This window comes from Oikopleura dioica, chromosome XSR (assembly GCF_907165135.1).
Source record: "Oikopleura dioica chromosome XSR, OKI2018_I68_1.0, whole genome shotgun sequence".
Taxonomy (NCBI): domain Eukaryota; kingdom Metazoa; phylum Chordata; class Appendicularia; order Copelata; family Oikopleuridae; genus Oikopleura; species Oikopleura dioica.
Window position 1 is genome coordinate 5755805 of NC_137294.1, and position 19808 is coordinate 5775612.

A 19808-nucleotide genomic window follows, 5' to 3' on the forward strand; every position below is an offset into this window, starting at 1 on the left:
GCTGATTACAGGCTTCGTGGAGCCATATTGCGCCGCGGAATTCATGCCAGAAGCACCTGTAGTCGGTCTGTACATGTGTTCAAAATCAGTAGCTAACCTCAGTAGAACAGGTTTGCTAAAAGAAGTCCAATTCGAACCGATCAGTTATATGATGCAAGTCATCTCTGAAGCAGACTGTAATGCAAAAGTAACTGAGTTGGTAGCTTTGACCCATTTTCGCTGGCCGGAGTCCATTAGATCGGGAGCACGATTTTATTCGCTTTGAAAGTTCGACAAAGGTAACCTACTAACCGCACATGAGTGAGCACTATCAAGCTTGATGTCTTTACTTGAGGTGTCACGTGATCGTTATCCTTTCTGATGATCCGACGGAATTGGACGGCGACCTCCTAAAATCGCCGGAACTTCAAACGCACCCCTCGCATCAGTAAATACACAATTTACTTAATACGAAGAGTTAACAGTCCAGAAATGACGCGCCTTCCCCGTGATTTACGAGTCCTAAGTCACCAAATGCAGACTTCAAATGCTTGACTGGAATCTAAGCAGAGGGCAAATTAACAACGCCACTGATCTAGCTACGGAAGCAGCGGCAAAACGGAAGTCGCCAGAGCGCCTTTGTCAATTGTGGCCGCTCGGATTTTGTTGTTCTTTGTGTGCAAAAACGACACTTCCGGTCTCGCTTCCGCTAGCATCCCAGAATGATCACTCCAATCGGTGAACAGTTGTATTCTTCGGCGGATCTACGTTTATACGCGGCCAGTATATAACTTATATAATAAAAGAGTACAGTAGTCGGCGACTTTCAGAAATCGAAATTTTTGTAAATACAAAAATTTAACCTGAAATCGAGAAGTCTCGCCACAGGAAACATCAGTTCGATAAGAAGTAATTGAGCCTCCTGCCGCAAAGATCGTTAAAATCAGGCAGGAAATTTATCTGTAATCGGAAATCGATTTTTACCGAAATCGCGTACACTGTCAAATTTTTCACCTCCAGCGGATGTCCACACGGGGTATTATTGTTTTATTGTCAGCTCGTTAATACCTTCACCCTTTTTTATGGGTTATGCTTCTGGTGGGAAGCATAAGCTCTGCCCAAGTCCCGTGAGTTTGATTGACAACACGCTTTTTGGAGGAAATTAGGCCTCTCCATCAAAATGGTGGGCACCAGAATACTTAGACGAAATTTTAATGATTCCTAACCGTCCGAAAATTTGTGTATTCCTGCTGAGAAAAGTTGAAGAGTGATATTTTTAATCAGTCTTGTTTTGACTAGTTATCAAAATTGTTGAGGGTCCAGACCGTTGAGCCAGGTCCTCATGTTAATACAAGGGCGATAGAAAAAATGCGAGAGAGTGGCCAGCTGTCAAAGCTCTTTGAAGCTAACTCCAGGGCACTTTAGAGCCAGAGACCCCCGTCTATTGAGTGTCCCTCTGACTTCATCCCATAATTGCCTCTTTGAAAGGCGAAAATCGATGTAGATAAGCGCAATCTGCGAGAGCTGTGATTTTTTAGAACAAAAAGAAGACCGAGTACTAATTTTGGCAAATTGTCAATATTTTGTGCAGACCGTTTAGCCTACTTTTTAAAAAGACTCTCGATGACTTGAAGTGGTCGCTAACAACACGTGACTATTTGCTAGGGTCTTTATCAGTCTCGTGACCCGCTTTCTATCGTGTCTTTTATTTCGTTTTTATTTTCAATGGAAAGCAATTTAGAAAATAGCAAGCCAGCTCCCAGTTGTAGAGGTGAGGCTAATTTCATGCTCCCGTGGAGAAAGTATTTGATTGTTTGGTATTCGAGCAATTAAGCAAATCTGAATCGATTTGAGGCTAAAGAGTCACAATTATATGCTCGGGAGAAATTGTGTTCTCTTTCTTTTTGCCTGCAATTCCAAGCGTGACAAATAAACGAGTTCGCAATCTTACTTTATGAATATTTTATGGAGAGTGCACGTGACCATGAGTCCCATCTGATGTGGATGAAGATGATAATCTGATCCTATTACAGAGTTTATTTCACCCATAAAAACGATCACATTAGTGCTCGATATTCATCTTCAGCATGCGATTTACGCCACCCTAAAGTACTTTCTCATTTACAAGGTCTCGTTTTTTCACCACAAAAAGCGGTAAATATTTACTCACGTTGGTTAGTTTCGGTTATTGAGGTTGCTTTCTGTTGGCAACTTTGTCGAGTAGGTTTTCTTGGGAGTTGTAAATTTTGCGCTGGTGTCCGCAAAACATGGTGTTCGCGCCCCCTGAAATGATTTATTTGCATTTCGCAGTAAGTATTTGGTGCTTCAACAGCATTAATTAGTGCGAAAGCTACGCGCTTTATTTTGCAGGTGTAATTTTGTAAGAAGGAACGCTTCTGCCTTTTGATATCAAACCGTCTTTGTGCTGCTTCAAAGAGTGTCCACAGAAGTGAGCGAGCCCACGTGATCTGGATTAAAATTGGCTTTTGGACACCTTCGAAAGGGATCTTTAGTCAAAGGCGATTTGGATTAGAAACTCGGATCAAGGCGAAGAAGCCGCCCGCCGCAAGAGTCACTGACGTGCAAGGCGACGTAAACAACAATCCATCACAATTCACAAATTGGAGCAGCCATTCTACACCCTTGATCTATCACCTGGTAAAATTAAGAACGAGCGGCCACCCAAACACAATATTTATAAGTATAACACACCGCCCTATTCAGGAGCTATTATCAGCAAATCAAGCATAAAATCGAGCGTATGTGAGAGATATCCTTAATCTCTTTCTAGAACGCAAAAGCTGAGTTGTTATAACATACCCCACCCCCAAGTTTTCGCGCATTCCTCGGTACATTTTCCGTAATTTACTCTTCCTGATTTGTTCAAAACCCCGAAATTTACGCCGCTTAACTTTTCTGCGTGCGCCCAAATTTACTCTCGCGGCGCTGATTGGCTTCGTCGGTTAATTTTCTGTCTGCGCAAAAGTCTTGTTTTGCTCGCTCCGGGCAAAGAAAGGATGATCTTTTATAAAAAGCCAGATTCCCTTATAGGGCAGCCCTATCTTATGTTATCTTTGATAAAATTATTGTTTATTGTTACAGTGAAGTTTATAAATATTTGATAGAACGTCATGCTAGTGCGATAGATGAAAACGGTTTCTGAGGAGCAAAATCCTGGCATCAATATTTTAAGTTACTCGAATGGTACGAATTTTATGTGTCCAAGCCACGAAAAATTTTCAATTCTAGTGCCTCGAGTACCTGAAAAAGACTGAAATCCCTTGGTTTAATTTGGCGCTATGATTGCATAACGCGCCCGTTAATAGATCATTTGCGTTGACGCGCATTTCAGCGGGTCGCGAGTAAATTTGGGCGCACGCGGAAAAGTAAGGAGAAGAAATTTGGAAACGCGAGGAAACGCGAGGAAGCGTAAATTTCGGGGGTTTCGGAAAAGTTAGGAAACGTAAACTTGGGCGAAATACCACGAATTGCGCGGAAATTTAGGGGGGGGTATGTTAGCTAGAAAATCAAAAGCGGCCAGCTATAAATCGTCAAGGCGACACAGTGATCGATACGAGCAATTCATGGCTTATACCTACTTGTATCAAGAGCGGGAGCGGAATAAATTATTCAGCAGCTCAGCTAGCTCGTCGATAAAATATTCCTCAAAATGAATGCCAAAGACACGCTCCAGCTGCGCCCGAGTATTGAGAGTGATTCCCGGCCAAGAGTTGAAGGTTTTTTTGTCGTCTTTCTTATGCTCAATATTCTTCGTCGAAACCGTAGTGGGGGGAAGCTCTTGGAAGCTAAACACATGCTTGGCAGATCTTGATGCTCCACCCTCCGATGATCTATCGGTAATGTAAATAATTACATTCTCACGGTAAGGGATCAATCGTGCGAGTCCCCATCTTTCAAGGACCTATTTGAAACAGTCAATCGGACAAACGAGGCTGGCCACTGCTGTTACACTGAACTTCAATTTTTATTGCTGTTTACAAATCTCGTGGAAATTTCAGCGTGGGAATAATCCATCACAGGGCCCCTTAAATGCACCCTTATGACTGTCCAAAGCATCAAAAACGAAAACCACGAGCGCTTTCGGTGATTTACGAAATCGAGTGGACGAGAATCGAGCTTGTAAACGTGACGGTTTTATTAATTTATTTATATGAGATTGTACAGTAAAGGGCGTTCCACGAGTGCACAACGTACGGGAACCTTGGTGGGCGGACAAATGCTTGATACTTGACGCGTTTTATTCATGAAAGTCGATTTGTTCCACTCGCGCAGATAATCCCTTTTCTAGCGTATACGCGGAATATTAATGTGGCTCGTACTAAGTGTAAATATTTCTTCTAAGATTTTGCGGTCGAGCGAAGATTTACTCGCAGCTAGCCGAGATAGCTGTTGGAATTCGGTGCAAAAATTTGAGAGGTCGAGAGAAGTGCTCCCAGCAGCACAAAATAAGTAAGAAGGAAGTACCTGAGACTGGAGATTGTTTAGAATTGGCTTAAGAGTATGACAACTGGAAGTGACATTTGTGCCATTTGGCAGCATGTTCTAGCTGGGAGCACGGCGCAAATAGCTTGCTTACTGAGCTGTCAGAAATAATCTCAATCGAGATGCGATTCTCAGCCAGTGGCCGGGTAAGCAACCGAATTAGTATTTTTATCTATCTATTTTTAAATATCTTCTCTCGATCTCAAATCAGGTGACCTCCTTCGGAGATCCTGCCGTCGTCAAATGTCAGCAGATCGGAAGGACTGTCGACAATGACGCTAGCTCCGGAGGACGGAACTACCGGAACCAGCGTAACCGGTTCCGCAAGCTCGACCAAATCATCTTATTGCGAATATACGTCTTAGGAGAAAATAAGTGAGAGCTGACTCCTCGATCCGGCCTCTTGTTCAAGATCTGCCCTCAAAGTGGCCTTGCTATGGGAAAATTTGGCCGCAAAGCGAAGGTGTAATGAGGGAGGTGGAGTGGGCTCCCTTTGACACGCCGCTTTGAATTCTCTCAAATTCCTCCCGAGCGTGAAAATTATCCCACAATTAGCTCCTTCTTCGGCGCGTTTAGAAACCAGGTGCCAAGAATAACACTTTACGCCAAAAGTGCTAAAACTAGAACCGTGTTTATCGTCAAATACAGGACTCGATCCAACACAAAACAAAGTGCAATCACTAAACAGCGTGCTGCTTATTCGAGGATGTCAAATCTTGTAATTCATTCCTTGGAAGACTTTCATTTTCTCAGTGATGAGTTGAGTCTGCTCGGCGGAAGCGGTTCATCCAGACTAGGTGATCAAAGACATAGAATTTGACCTTGGCGGGACTTATCTCGGAAGTCCTAGAGTAGATGCGTTAACAAGAAAGTACTTCCTGCTGTCAACAAATTAAATGCCGCCAGATAGAGTACATTTTAAATCCACATAAGTGTCAATGCTCAGTATCACATGCTTCAAGTCTAAAATAATACCATTGTTGGCTAAGCTTGCATCAAAGACGAACTACTTGTGTGAGTATAGGTGTTTTGAACCCAGGACAAAAAGGTCAGCGGTATATTGAAAATGAGAAAGTTTGCGGTAAATATACTTTTCATGTGGCCCGATAGATTATTTCAAGGGATTTCAAGCGAGCTATTTTCGAACAGAAAAGTTACTCGATTAGCCGAGGTTAATAACTAAAATTTTATTAGAGAAGCTTTGATTTTGCACGTCGTGTCTGAGTAACTTGGACTGTTCTATTTGGCTTTTATTGACATTTTTCTTATTCACTCGGGCATTGAATTTCCCTAACTTGGCTACATAGGCTATGTAACATAGCTCAGCTGCCTTTGTCCAGAATGAAAAAGATGAAACAGCGAAAGTGTTGTCCGGCGGCAGAGACAATTTCCGCATCCGCCTCCGGGAGGAAGGTCACCCAGCCCGAGGCGCGTTTATGTGAGTTAAAATATTCAATGAAAATACCAAAGGTAATAAAACGTTGCTGCTAGTGAGAGCGTCTAGAATCTTTTCGGAAAGCAGTTGAGCCCTCGAACTTCCAGTGACAAAGAGACGTGACTAGGTTAATATCCACAACATGCATCCGCCGGTTATGATCGCCGCCGGTGGCCCGGATTCGGAATTCCGGCTTGGATTCCGGTCTTTTATCCGGCCTAAATCCGGTCCTGACGAATCCGCCCGGACCTCCGGCTGACCTCTGGATGCCTCCTACTTTGGCTCTGTAACTCAGGCGGTTCATTCCATACCTTCCATATCTAGGAAAGTCTGAGACTTACTTGATCAGGAGTTCTGCCATTCGCGGTGGAACACATCCAGATCGTTTATGAGCTGCATGATTATTTCCGAGTTGTTCTTTTATTACGAGGCGCAACAATTTTCTCTTTCCGATAATGCAATTGAGTACTTCCCCAACGATCTCCCACGAGCACCGCATACGGCGAATTGTTGCTTCCGATTGAGTCGCATATTTTTACATATTTCCGCTCCTACGGCTCACCTTCCATTAGCCTTTGATAGAGGTGGAGGTGTTAATCCGACAAGCGGAGGCGCCAGCTAGGTACTTTCTATGCCACAAAGAGCCTTATGCGGGAATCGCGTCGCACCTTTCGGTCTCTGATCCCCGGTAAAACAAGTCAGTCTCATGTTAAAATATAAATTCTAAAACTATATATCTATTCCTGAAATTGAGAACAATATGTTCTTCCATCGCAATAAAAAAGATATAATTTGGAGTAAAAAGTATACTCACTGAATCAACTTTTGAGAATTTACAGTAAAAAGTCCCATCATAGGTAGAATATGGTGCGTCTGATCGGCGCCGCCGAGACAAAAACCGGAAAACGGGCGAATAAGCGGAAATCAACCCCAAAGACGAACAGGAAGCGTCGTCTTCTGACGCCGCCCTTCCCGCACTAAGGGCATCTATCCGTCCGGTGGAGAATTCGCGTTTTCCGTCCGCAGAAAGGGGAACTAACCAGTTCCGATAACTATAAAAAACTTGATTAAAACAAAATGCTTCCCTCGTTTTCCGGCCATTTGTAAAATATACCGAAATGGAAGTTATAAATATGTCGTTCTCTTACTCCGGAATTACACAACTGCAAGATGTCAGATATTCTCCTGAAGTGCATCGCTGTATCTCAGAAGTCTCTCACAAACAGGAACAAACAAAGAAGGAAATATTTTTAGTACTAACTTGACCAAAAGGCACACTGTCGTTTTAGGGATATTTTTGCTCACGGGAGAGCCCAACGATGAAATCGGAATTTCCGCCGCCCGGTCACTTCCACCACCGGTTACGTCACAAACGGTTTTTGGCAGAGCCACTTCCACCGGAAAGCTTCGAATCGTTAGAAGACCCTGTTCATTTAAACTTTGTGAGCACGCAAAACTATGTGAGCGTATGAGACGAAAAAAAGCGTCAAATATGTTCGAAACGCGAAGGAAATACAACTTCGGACAGTTTTTTTTCGAAATTTATTGAATGTGAATTGTGAATTGAATCGACAAAGATCGAAAGTTTCAGAAAAAATATTTTGATAGAAGTGAAGACATGAAGAAATATTCGTTTGGTTCTTTTTAGATTTGGGTTATCTCTTGTCGGCAAACTACAAATATATAGATAAATAAATTAGGCTGAAATTCTGGGCTACTTACGTGGGCAGTTTGTATGTTCCTTTACCCAAATAAGTAGGCACTTCTCGTGAAATCGATGGACGCAGGTTTTCAATTGACAAAGCTTCGAAATTTTTCTTATAAGAAAAAGGTAGAGCGTACCTTTTGGCCATTCTCATACTCAATTAGACAAATCGAGCAGCTCAACTCCGTTTTTGATCGAGTTCGACGAAACGTTTTTCGTGGTATAGTATCAATCACATTCTGCGGAAGACTGAATATGAAATTAAGAATATGCGTCCGGTTTTAATATAAGTATTAATGCCTTACCCTTTATTTTGCTCTCGTATGGCGCGCAAGTTTTCAATGTAGGTCACCAACGATGTTTGATGAGAACTGTCGCTAGCCCGTCGAGCTGCTGAAACTCGTCCTGCCAGGTTCAAAGAGTCGAGGAGTTGGCTAGAATAAGTAGAAACCTCTCCGGATATCATGCTCTCCATCCTTTTCAATAAGTAATGCGAGTTGAAGTTTGATTCGGTGGCTTTTTGGTGGATAACTCTGAGTTATCTGATCGAAGCACGATCCTCGGACTCAGCTTTAACTTTATTTATTCGTTTTGATAACTCCTGACTAATTCTAGAATATCGCTAGCAATAGAGATCTTTTCATCCAATATTTTCGCTTTGCTCATCATTAAATAGCGATGCCCTTTTTCATATGCATTAAAAATTATCACTGCATGAAGACAAGGAAGACAATTGCGCTGTGAACCGTGATAGAGAGCACAGCTATGAGTTTTGAAAAAAATAATCTTTGTTAACAGGTTTAAAAATAAAAATTGAAAAATAAGAAAGGCAATGAGATTTTTCGGTTTCGAGAAGCTATAGTTCGTTTATGGACACGCTGCATAACGTGCTGCTACAATAATCCAAACGGCCATGCTTTCTTCTGCATAATGAAATATTTTCGCTCTTATACCAAGGCGAGCTTCATTTCCTCGCGTACGGAGCAGTGGCTCCCACATAGGACGTTTGAGCATAGTATTGAAGATCTTCTGTGGATTAATGGAATGTAAACGAATTGGTAATGCTTTGAATGTATGCCCATTTGGAACAGCGCGTCTTAATGCGTCATTAAATTCAGGCGCATCGGCCGAGATTCCGTAGAGTTCAGACATCTCGTAACGATTAATCGCACTTGATAGCATCATGCTAGATGCGAGATTAGAGACATTAAAAGTAAAAGGTCAAATACCCGAGTTCTTGATCCCATTTTGTTCCAAGATCATGCTGATGTCTATAGTCTTCAATAAGAGTAGATAGTGTCGCTTCAATAGCAGCAGCTTGGACAATAGGGTCACCTTCGCAGCCCCGTATCTTTATTCCTCTTGGCGAGTGATCGAATGGTCGGGAGTAATGTAATGCAGCTATAGCTGACGAATTCATTCCTTTCCATTTGCGCGGGTTTGTCAGATTAAAATCCACCAGTGGAACTCTGTTATCAACCTGTACATTGGCAAAGAAACTGTCGTGGTTGAACAGGCAGTCAACCGTTCTATAAGGGTGTTCGAGTCCGGTCACTTCATGAGTATCGGGATCAGCTAAAACATGGACGAATCGTTGACCAGTCGTTCCGTCCCAGAATGAGATTGAATCGTCGATCGTCACAACCCAGGACCAAGGCTTTCCTTGCTTCACTCCAAGAGCAACGAACGCATTTAAACCGAAGCCAGTCAAGAAGGAACAAAGCAAAGCATTGTGACTAGCGTGATTTCCTTGTTTTCCGCTTATCAGCGCCGCAGCAGAGTGCCAAATATCATTATCTCCAGCGATTCCACTGTCCGCAACAAATTCACAATCAAGCGAGCTTACAAAGCGATGTGCCAACCTCGGACAATCCAAAACGCGTGATATTTTTATCGGCCAGACGTAGGTGAAAACAGGAAATGATCGATTTTTTTCATCGGATGCATAGATTTTGACGAGACGCTCTTTGATATCTGATCGAGTTTGTAGAAATTCATTCCACCATTTTTTGGCGAATGTCATGAACAGTCTGTCTTTTTCTGTATTTCTGTTTTTTTCTAGCGAGAGTTGGGTTTTAAGAACATCGGTAGATATTGTAGATTTCAGAGCGGGCATAAGTGATATTCTCAGAGTAAGATTCCCTATCAACAGATCGCGTTCATTGAGAAGGCCCTAAATGATTCAATATACCGCAATTCTGACTTCGATTCGCACACAAACCTTCAATTCTAATTTAATCGTTTGTGGCTGCTCAAGAATCGCTCTCCATTCAAAACACTCTTTGCTCATCACTTGCTGGTCCCCACTTTTATCTGTTGCAACGAGAAAAACGATGACACTTTCTAGAGGAAAATTGAAAATCGCGAATGTAATGACTTATAGTACCTTGTAGACTGAGAACATTTTCTACGTCTGGAACCTGCCTGTGCTGCGAGTGATCAATGTAGAACAGGAAGGTCTCGTTGAAATTCGGATTTCTTGTCACTGCCAAAGGGTTAGTCGAAAAGCGCTGTTTGTTGAAAAGAATATGAATTTGGAATGTGGACCTTTGAAAGTCATCCGAAATCGTGTCAATGTGTAGTTTTCCGTTGATAACTTCTGTATGCATATAAATTTGACATGGATCCAAGCACTCTTCCAAATACTTTATGTCTGTGTTGACGAGTTTGTTCGATTCACTGTCGATATATTTCAAAAGTCCGCAGGGTTCTTGCACATGCTCAGGCAAACCGATTGGGGCATCTCTTACGCGGCGCATAAGGTCGTCTATGACTCCTTCTTCTTCTAGTCGGTCTATTAATTCATCTTCTGAGCTGCTGTTTACTTGTATTGGCTGAATGATTTGATTTAATAACTTGGTGTTTGACTTTAGTTTACTTGTAGAATTCGCTGCAAATCTGAAATAGGGAGTTTATCGTCAACCATTTGCTCGAGAGCGAGCTTCTCACTTGGTCGATTTCGCATTCTAAAGGATGTGATTCTTAGAACAGAATTTAGGATTTTTTCTTATCTATAACTTGCAGTTAAGATTTTTTCTTTTTCTTTTTGGCCCTTTTCGCGACTGAAAGCGACTCCATTTCTTCTGCGACCTCTTCGTCTTCCTGTTTTCTTCTCTTTGCCGGCACCTCTGCTTCTTCGGGCTCACAATGAGCTTTCTTTTTCTTCGATTTTTTCACTTTCTTTGAAGTTTGCTCCTCAGTGTCTTCCGTCTCAACCAAAGCAGCTTCCTCCTCTTTCTCTTGACGATGTTTTTTCTTCTTCTTTTTCTTCTTGACTGGCTCTGGCGGAATTTCTTCTTCTGAAACAATCTCTTGTTTTACCTCGACTTCTTCACTTGCTCCTTCTTCAGTGACTTCTATTTCCTCTTCTTTATTTTTTTTACGTTTTTTCTTTTTCTTTTTTGGGATTTCTACCTCTTCACTGTCGCTTATGGGTTCGTTTTTTATACACACTTCATCTTTGATTTCGACTTTTATTGCAGGAGTGTCGTCTAGAGGCGAAGCATCTTCGACCGGCTCATTTTTTATAACTGGCAATGCCTGTCTCGCCAACTTCTCGGCCATTTTTCGTTTAAAATAGTCCGCGACTGTTTCTTTCGAAACAACATGCTTTGTGGACTCCTGAAATTTGCCTGTTTCGCAGACTGCGGATTTGTTTGCTTCGGCTTTGGCTCTTTCCTCAGCCTCTTCGGCATCTTTTTTCGCCTTGTCTTTAGCGACCGACGCTGAAGAGCGACCAAATATTTCCTAAAATTTGATAGTTATCGCAACTAAGGAGAACATTGTTACTTCTAGATGCTTTGCACTGGCACCAGTTAGATCCTTAGCTTTCGTAAACTTTCCATATCTATGGCCGGATTTGCTTCCAGTTTTTGCCAAACTTGAAACTTGAACCGTATCCGCCAGCACTCGCTCAGCCGGAGCGTCTAAAATTAGTTTCAACCCAATTTTGGAGCAAATTTTACCTGTGGTTGCATTGAGATCGGCAAGGATGTCGCCAAAAGTATCCTGATGAGCAACCCATTGTCTATCGTACTTCAAGGAGCAGCCAACTCCGCGGTTGTCTTGCTTCACGCGGATCTTTACGTGCTAAACGATTCAAGTGAGAACCATTAATATCTAATTCGAAAAAACCTCTTTACGGCCGTCTTCGTTCGCACCGATTCCGTTTCCAAAAGTCCAGCCCATCTTCTCCATCATTTTTACTGATTTCTTGTTCTTGTCGTCTGACCATTTTTTGCCACGCGGATCGTCGCCCCAGCGCGATTTACTCCTGCGTTCAGCGAGCAAGCCCATAGTCGTCTAAAAACCACGATTTACGAATCATGATTGAAATATACAAATAGAAATTTTATCAATGAAGAACGGTTCATTTGGGCAATTGAAGTGGGCCCAAAATGTGCGGCGCCGGCAGGCTGCCAGTTTCAGGAGTAAAAATCGAGAACAGAATTTTCGTAGCATAGACATCTGGGTCTAAGTGGGCATGAGCTTTAAGCCACTCGTTTAAATATTTTTCTTGGTCGCTTCTAGTGTGCTCCAAGTGCTTAACTTTAAGCAATATGCCGCGCGATGAAATCTTCAGGACATTTGTGGGGAAAAAGCCTCTGCGATAGCAAGCCCATGCGAGTTCACGATGAGTGAGGTAGCCAACTAAATCCAGTAAGCATAGCCTCAATTAGATTGGTTACCAATTGATTCAGATTTGAGCATTCTGTCTTGTTTATTCAAATTTCTTAGAAACGTCATCAGTCTCTGTTTCAAAACAGCTTCGATTGGGAATTTTGTAGAAAGGTAGAAGCCGTGCCCTTGCGCCAAAGCGTGAAGAACATCGTAAGGTAATTTATCTAATGGTAAGGTTTGATAACCTTCTGGGTTATCTGGGTTGAGACGGCGGAATTCAGTAATATAATTTTCTATGTTTTTGCGGAAAGCTTCTCTGTCTGAAATCAAAAATCCATTTATATTCGTCTGTGTGAATTAACCTGAATATTGACGTTTAAGAAACTGTCGGATATCGCTGTTATTCCAAAATGTTCGCGGGAGAACAAACCATGTGGGTAATAAATAGAGGGAAGCGCCAAGAATAACGAAGCCGCCAGGGACGATCATGCATGCAAAAATTGGTAAGCCGCGAAGAGAGTCCAGAGTTAGATTAAAGTCAACTTGCTCACGGTAGCGCTTCGGCCTACCCGACCACACGACGAGTCGAGTAGTGTCAGCAGCTGCCCACCAACGCCAAAACCCCTGCACCATTTTACGCGAGAAACGAAACCAAACATCACAGTAATTCGTGCGTTTATATCTGTCGAAATTGCCCAAGGTGGCGACGATACTCCTGCGCGAAATCCTACAGCCAAGATTTATGCTTTTATTGAGCGCACCTTCATTGTCCCTGGGATTATCTCGACGATGGCTAAAGCAGGTTTTGAATACAAAGTCGATTACCAACTATCAAATGGAGTCCATTTAATGGAACTGGTACTCTTGACCCTCTAAGCTTAATTATCATAATCTTTTCTGACATACGAAAATACGACCATACAGCATGCAAAACCTGGCTAGGGAGGATATTGAACTTGTCTGTAATCGCAATAAATCTTGACGAGCTATTTGATCGAACACGGGTCACCAAGAAACGATGGAATGGACTCAGTGTTAACGATTTTGATAGCATAACGACATCTTAAATTATATAAATCAGTACATCTTTATTTTATTCTTGTTTACGGTAGGGAATTCATAATAATGCAGTTATCTTGGGATGACAGAAATAGAATCCTATCAATAAATTAATAGTTTGAACGGGTGTTCTCGATTTCGACGTTTAATGTGGAGCGCTTATCCGATAAGGATTGTGTTTTCGTCCATGAACTTGTATGGAGGAACTTCGAGGTTCAATGGGGCGGGACCCTTTCGAATTCGGCCGGAACCGTCGTAGTGAGAGCCGTGACATGGGCAGTAGTAGCCGTTGAACTCACCGGCGTTGTCTTTCGAGGGATTATATTTAGATCTCATCCCTTTCAATCGAATATTATTTATAAATTCTATTTCAATCCCATAGCGAGCGGGACACAACCCAAGTGAGTGCAGATACCAATGCAGACAAGCCAGTTGGGATCGACGACTCGCTCGGCATCGGCCTGAGCATCTCGAAGCTCGGACATGGGGACAGCAGTCTCTCGGGCAATATCCTCGGGAGTTCGGTGCTTCACGAAGATGGGCTTTCCTCGCCAGACGAAAACGCCGGATTCACCTAGAAAATGCATGAGTAAGCTATTAACGTAAAGGAAAGACAACTAACCAACAGCCATGCCCTGGAGTTCGATTTCAACAGTGGCAAGGGCGAGAATATCCTTGGAGGGGTTAAGGATGTTGATGGCGTTTAGGACGAAGTTGGCAACACCCCAGGTGACGGCGGCATTGATGGCAACGTTCATAGTGTAGTAGTGAGCTCGTCGGACCTCAGCCTCTTCGACCTGGGCATCCAAAAAGTCGCTGTTGGCAGCGGGAGCGGGAGCCTGTCGGTAGTACTCAAGGTTCGGGAAGACCTTGTCGGTGTGAGCCAATCGAGTCTTGGCCGGATTAAAACTAATTTAAAATAGATTTTATCATATTTGCGAATTATAATGATATAAAAATCCGTGGCTGAACTCGTGGGAGGCTTCTCAACACGCCACGGGACAACATTCTGAAGAATATGTTCTGTTTTTTGTGCAATTTTCCAGTGTTTTTAAATTCTCCTAAGAAATATTGTGATACTGGCAGTGAGTAAGAACAGTGAGCACAAAATATTCTTGAACACAACGCTCAGCCGTTAAACGTAATTGAAGGTGATCACTGATCAGTGACTAGCGGTTTTGGCTTCAACTCCTCGCGATACTTGTTCCAGTCTGCGCTGCAATGTTGCTGACTCTTCCTCCACCCACTAATTTTGATTGTTAACAAATATTACAACTGCACAGAAATCTTTTATAGAATCGTTATATAACCAAGTGATAAAAAGCAATCAACGGTTTTAAATATTTATCTAATCATCAAAAAGTACCTGTAGGGCGTCAGTGTGAGATGATAAAATATGAGTCAATTGAGCCACTAGCGATCCTTTGCCATCCCCATGTGTCGAGTTAACTCTCTCAATAACCTACAAACAAACGTTGACAAAAGCATTGACGCATGGAGCCCATTTTTTCTTGGCGCGTGAGTCACAACGCAACTAAAGGCGCGAAGAGCCGCAACAACTTTTCCCGAAAATTATATCTTCTAGAAAAGCGAGAAAATATGATAGAATAGCTTCATTGCATAATACATCCTAGCGTGAATGAGCGCACCTCTCTTAGTTCTGCAGCCAAAGCCTTGATTTGCGCATCAACTGAGCCAGCAAGCGCAAAAGTACGCTCTCGTTCATTGTCGACGTTGTGGGCTAATGAGTTTATTTGTTTCTGCTTCTTTGCCGTCTCCTCAAGGGGTCCAAGTATGGCTAGGGTCGTCGTTAATGATATAATTTATAGTGAAGAAATTACTTTCTAAGTCGTTCTGTTGCGCTGCCACTCGGTCCAGTTCTTGGTCGAGTTTTGCCTGCTGCTTTTTGACGGTCGACAACTCATCATTAATCTAATAAGACCTATAAAGACTCAGTTTTTTCATTAAGTACCTTACCTCTCCTATCTTCTCCCCATTTTGTATAAGTATTCCAGTCCAAGCATTTACTTGTGTCGCCTAAAATTGTTAACTATAAAAACTAGCCAAGTGATTACCTGTTTGATGAATGTTTGGGATTGCTGATGTATTTCCGTGTTCCAACGAGTTATTTTTGAGTCTAACTCTCCCCACGTCATGGAAGTTGGTTTCTCTGCAGGCTTCGCACTACGTTACTGAATTAATATTGCTTTTCGATCGGGGTTTACCTAGATAAGGCAGAAGTAGTCGCAGTCGCAGCTTTTGGAGTTGTGAACGAAAGCCCTGGTTTGGAAACACTAGCGGCGGAAGATGCTGCCACTGGCGTCGCGGGCGCGGCACCTTAAAATCAATTAATTTATTGTTAAAAATATGCGGACTACCCAAAGAGAAAGAAGGAGCGGTCGTTGTTGCTGCTTTAGGTGTGCCGAACGAAAGGGATGGTGCCGGCAGCGCTGATGCTGTTGTTGTTGCCGCAGCAGGCGCAGCTGTTGTTGTTGCACCAAGACTAAAGCCAGAGCTAGTCGTGGCTGGTTTCGCACCAAAGCCAAATCCACTCGAAGCGGGCGTGGCTGTTGTAGCAGGAGCGGTTGCAGCTGGATTGGCCGAAGATGCACCAAAGAGTCCTCCAGCTGGTTTTTGTATTGTGGAAGTAGCAGAAGCTCCGCCGAACAATCCTCCGCCAGCAGGTTTATTTGCCGTGGCACCAAAACTTAGACCACTTGAAGCCGTAGTAGTGGCTGGAGCAGCAGCGGCCCCACCAAAGAGTCCGGGCTTGGGAAGGCTGCCACCAGTCGATGATGTAGTCGCTGGAGTACTTGTGGAGGATGCTCCTCCAAAACTAAATCCACCACTAGCTTGCGTGGAAGATGCGCCTGCCGAGTTCCCGCCAAAACTGAACCCACCACTAGCAGGCTTATTACCTCCTCCTCCAAAGCTAAATCCAGACATTCTAAAAGAGCAAGAGTTTTACTCATCGTCTGAGTGAATGTAAATATTTATTTTTGAATTTTTTTTCACATGTATGTCTTGACAACATAACGAAGAACATGGCTGGGCAGCAAGGGATAAATTGAAATATTAAAGGAATTAGACGCCGTACATTTTACGACAGTTTTCTCTTGTCTTTTCCAAAACCTCATCGAGAGTACGTCCTTGCATTTGCGCAATCTCGAGGGCTACGCATAATGCCATACCTAAAGAAAAGTCAAGTTTCTCTCATTAATGAGATTGACTTACCTGGGTGAGACATGGAGACCGGAGTGGTACCTCCAAAGACTTCACTACGGAGTGTTCTAGGAACAAAATGTGGGGCATCAGTCTCAAGCAACATTCTTTCTAATGGACATGCAGCAGCTGCATCACGCGCATCTTGCGCTCTATTATTCGTTATGACATTCGTAAAGCCGATGTACATATTAGGAAAGTGCTAAATAATGAGATCAACGCGTAAAAAGTAGCAACGGGAATACCTCCATGAGATCCTTAACAGTTTCGAGTCTATCGTTTAGACAGTGACGATGAATCTTATGATCTCTGGGCACTACTTCTTTCAATATCCTGCTCAAATCACTCTCTGCTCGGCGGCATTGAACCACAAGGGGCTTTTTGTACTTAACCGCAAGCTCACATTGACGCTTGAAAACTGCTTGCTGCAAGGCATGGTCAGTTCGGCCATACTTATCCGTGTAATCGAGCCCAACTGCACCCCAAGCGACGCACTACAGGAACGTGAAAATCAAGCAACAGGCAGAGGAATACCTTTGGGTGACCGATCAAAAGCTCGAGTTGGGCCTCTACTTCCGCGTTGTAGAGAGTGGCATAGTGTGGATGGACTCCAAAGCAACAATTAACGCTCTCGCTTTCCAATACTTTAAACGCGAATTTTCGCATAAAGAGCTTCGGGTCGCAGAAGCTTGTTATGCATCCTTCGTAAGACTCTGGGAATTGAATTGCCACGTTGTCTCTAAAAAGCAATAAAAAGACGACAAGAAGAAGCTTTTTTACCGATATGTGTCCCAGTCGCCATCGTAATTTTCTTTCTTGAACATGACATCGATGTGACAATGAGTATCGATGAATTTCTTGTCTGTAGTATCTAAATTACGTAACATGGGCTTGGCCGTTGCGATCTGCTCTTCCATGCTCGCGCCGCCCATATTCATGTCTTGACCCATTGTCATTCCCGTCATGCCACCATTCATCATAGCCATCATCATCGTTTGAGGATCCATCGCCATCCCGCTTGCTTGCATCGCCATCATCTGTTCCATCATCTTCTGTTGCTGCTGAGCCTGAGTTTTCGGTTAATTTAATCATTTTATTGACAACTTACAGTCATGTAGTCATCTAGTGAGCTGTCCACGCCTGGCACGGACATCTTACGAGATGTTTCAGCTGTGGAAGTGGTGGCAGTATCAGATTCTTCCTTCTTCTCGTCAGTACTCTCCTCTTTTGCACCTTCTCCAGATTGCGCTGCTTCTTCAGTAATTCTCTCTTTATTATCTCCATCTTCAGTATCCATATTTTGCTCGTTGGTGTCTGTTTGAGGAGCGTTTTCATTTGATTGTGGCGTTTCTTGAGCTGCGGCAACCTGCTGGCTCATCGTTTGAGCTTGCTTCATCATCATCATCATACTTTGCATCTGCATCATCATTTGCATTTGCATCATTTGGTTCGCCATCTTCTCTTCTTGCTTATTCGGCTTCTAAATGAAAAATAGCATCATTAGTATTGAAACAAAAATTACATTTCGCATCACGTTTGCACCCTGCTGTACTTGAAATCCTTGCTGTCCCTGGAATCCTTGCTGACCCATTCCTCTGTTACCCTGATTGTATCCCCTTTGATGTTGTTGTCTGTTATTCCATGGCTGATTGTTCTTCCAAGGCTGATGTTCATTCCCGTTTTGGTTATCCGAATTTCCAAATCGCTTTTGTCGCTCTTCAGCGCGCTTGTTAGTCCGACTGAGTCGGCTTCTAAAGATTTTCGCTACCTTTTGATTTAATAAGGTAGTTGGATACCTCAAGTCAACGCCCTTTTCAGCTTGTTTTAGTGTTGAAAAAGAATCACCATTTCGCGGTGGAGTTTTCGAACGGGATCGTTTTCTAGCTGTTCCTCTCTCTGTGATATGACTATCCTTTTCTCGGCTGCGCTCGCGATCGTATTTTCGATTTCTGTCCCGGCTTCGATCACGACTACGATTGCGATCTCGCGACTTCGATCTATCTTTGTTGCTTCCGAGATTGGATTTGAGCATTGCCAGAGGGTTGTACTCACCATTATCCTCGCTAAAAATGTATTTTTTAAGAAAACTTGAAATGAACTAACATTGGAGTACGATCTCGTCGACGGGATACACTTCGTGATGGAGAACGTTTTCGACTTTGAGATTTATGCGATCGACTTCGGGAGCGGCGGTAAGAACGGCTTTTAGAGCGCCGCTTATCTCGATCGTTGCGACGATATGGGGACTCGGAGGTTATTCGACGTTCTTCGTTTTGGGGACGTGAACGTCGATCTCTTTCCAAGGATCTTTCGCGGTGCCGGGATGTTTTGTCGCGGCTATAGCTTCGAGATCTACTTCGTTTCGGAGACCTTCTGGAGAGAGATCGCGATCGGCTTCGATCGTAGTCTCTGTCTTTGCCCTTCTTTTTTTTCTTCTCTTTCTTTGCTTTCTTCTCTTTTTTCTCGGCTGAAAAAATTGTAAACCAATAGAATAGATGACCTTCACACATTTGTCCTTATCTTTGTCCTTATTTTTCTTCTTCTTTTTAGACTTCTTGGACTTTTTGCCATCTTCAGTGTCCGATCCTGCGTCGTTGCTCGTTACTTTGTCTAAAGACTCACCGCCGATTGTTTCGTCTTGATCCGTGTCAACTGAGGATTCGCGTGTTCGACGGTCGTTGCTTTCTTTGGACACAGATATCTTTATGTTTCGGAAATGCGAGTCTCGCTCAGGTGACTAAATAGAGGATGTTTTACTATTTCAAAAGATGTCCCTTACCTCTGACGTCGATTTCTTCATCTTTTTGAGATTTGGCGGAGACAAGTCACCAGGATCAGAAAACTTCCTGTCTTCCCACTTCACTTTTATATTATTTATTTCAAAAATATCAGGATATTGAAACTTATCACCAAGGCTTTCTGCTTTTCGTCGCTCGGCCATTAAAAGTGGCCGAAGCTCGGAAATCGCGTCAGGAATGCTGAAATGTTATATTTGGTTCAAACGTAAGTCGAGAGGGTACCTTAAACGCTTCGCCTTGAAATCAACATGATCGTGACGGAAGCCACGGTTCACGGCATCTTCTGCGTCTTCCGAGTTATTAAAAAACACGTAGAACCTGTTTGTGATGTGCAGTACGCCTTTCGGAGCGATGTTGAGGTCTGACCAGTCAGCTTCGATGTCGGAATCACGAGCGTTGTTGGGTAGCGAACGGACCCGAACGCACTCCAGGACCATTTTGGTCTGATTTCGATACCGTGCTCTGAATAGAACGATAAGGAATCAAG

General features: G+C 43.2%; 6 protein-coding genes and 1 long non-coding RNA gene across 10 annotated transcripts in view; all 7 read right to left on the bottom strand.

Moving 5' to 3' along the window:
• LOC145707066 (uncharacterized) overlaps positions 1-2667 on the bottom strand; it is a 42974-nt gene extending 40307 nt beyond the window's left edge. The window contains exon 1 of the mRNA XM_081784544.1: positions 2662-2667. The gene's annotated coding sequence lies outside the window, so the exon portion shown is untranslated. The remainder of the gene's footprint in view (positions 1-2661) is intronic.
• A 4810-nt stretch (positions 2668-7477) lies between these two features.
• LOC145710171 (uncharacterized) lies at positions 7478-7874 on the bottom strand. The gene is made up of 3 exons (XR_014135017.1): positions 7760-7874; positions 7640-7721; positions 7478-7590 (listed from the first exon to the last, which is right to left on the bottom strand). It is a non-coding gene; the product is annotated as an uncharacterized LOC145710171 (long non-coding RNA).
• A 518-nt stretch (positions 7875-8392) lies between these two features.
• Positions 8393-10587, bottom strand: LOC145707402 (centrosomal protein of 76 kDa-like). The gene is made up of 5 exons (XM_081784923.1): positions 10501-10587; positions 10009-10456; positions 9844-9965; positions 8852-9795; positions 8393-8808 (listed from the first exon to the last, which is right to left on the bottom strand). Exons 1-5 carry the CDS (start codon positions 10585-10587, stop codon positions 8490-8492), a joined length of 1920 nt encoding a protein of 639 aa, XP_081641049.1. The 3' UTR covers positions 8393-8489.
• Positions 10588-10646: 59 nt separating this feature from the next.
• On the bottom strand, positions 10647-11920 carry LOC145707403 (PIN2/TERF1-interacting telomerase inhibitor 1-like). 2 transcript variants are annotated; one of them, XM_081784925.1, is made up of 5 exons: positions 11757-11920; positions 11588-11711; positions 11412-11548; positions 11037-11369; positions 10754-10990 (listed from the first exon to the last, which is right to left on the bottom strand). In XM_081784925.1, exons 1-5 carry the CDS (start codon positions 11916-11918, stop codon positions 10979-10981), a joined length of 768 nt encoding a protein of 255 aa, XP_081641051.1. In that variant the 5' UTR covers positions 11919-11920; the 3' UTR covers positions 10754-10978. The 2 variants fall into 2 exon arrangements, with proteins under 2 accessions (XP_081641050.1, XP_081641051.1); XM_081784924.1 differs by having other exon boundaries at positions 10647-11369.
• A 31-nt stretch (positions 11921-11951) lies between these two features.
• On the bottom strand, positions 11952-14312 carry LOC145708612 (ubiquinol-cytochrome c reductase iron-sulfur subunit-like). Of its 3 annotated transcripts, XM_081786303.1 has the most exons (7): positions 14268-14312; positions 13924-14194; positions 13682-13875; positions 13149-13607; positions 12605-13035; positions 12311-12562; positions 11952-12272 (listed from the first exon to the last, which is right to left on the bottom strand). In XM_081786303.1, the coding sequence occupies exons 1-4, from the start codon at positions 14307-14309 to the stop codon at positions 13461-13463; spliced, it is 654 nt and encodes a 217-aa protein (XP_081642429.1). In that variant the 5' UTR covers positions 14310-14312; the 3' UTR covers positions 11952-12272; positions 12311-12562; positions 12605-13035; positions 13149-13460. The 3 variants fall into 3 exon arrangements, with proteins under 3 accessions (XP_081642429.1, XP_081642428.1, XP_081642427.1); XM_081786302.1 differs by lacking the exons at positions 13682-13875; positions 13924-14194; positions 14268-14312 and having other exon boundaries at positions 13177-13460; XM_081786301.1 differs by lacking the exons at positions 13682-13875; positions 13924-14194; positions 14268-14312 and having other exon boundaries at positions 13149-13460.
• A 24-nt stretch (positions 14313-14336) lies between these two features.
• Positions 14337-16250, bottom strand: LOC145708617 (uncharacterized). The gene is made up of 8 exons (XM_081786308.1): positions 15680-16250; positions 15527-15638; positions 15377-15485; positions 15279-15338; positions 15143-15233; positions 14951-15099; positions 14668-14763; positions 14337-14547 (listed from the first exon to the last, which is right to left on the bottom strand). Exons 1-8 carry the CDS (start codon positions 16245-16247, stop codon positions 14464-14466), a joined length of 1269 nt encoding a protein of 422 aa, XP_081642434.1. The 5' UTR covers positions 16248-16250; the 3' UTR covers positions 14337-14463.
• A 36-nt stretch (positions 16251-16286) lies between these two features.
• LOC145707614 (uncharacterized) lies at positions 16287-19805 on the bottom strand. The gene is made up of 12 exons (XM_081785170.1): positions 19544-19805; positions 19303-19501; positions 19032-19260; positions 18627-18990; positions 18320-18586; positions 18046-18274; positions 17632-18003; positions 17304-17590; positions 17058-17262; positions 16769-17017; positions 16536-16725; positions 16287-16492 (listed from the first exon to the last, which is right to left on the bottom strand). The coding sequence occupies exons 1-12, from the start codon at positions 19756-19758 to the stop codon at positions 16386-16388; spliced, it is 2913 nt and encodes a 970-aa protein (XP_081641296.1). The 5' UTR covers positions 19759-19805; the 3' UTR covers positions 16287-16385.
• Positions 19806-19808: the final 3 nt, after the last annotated feature.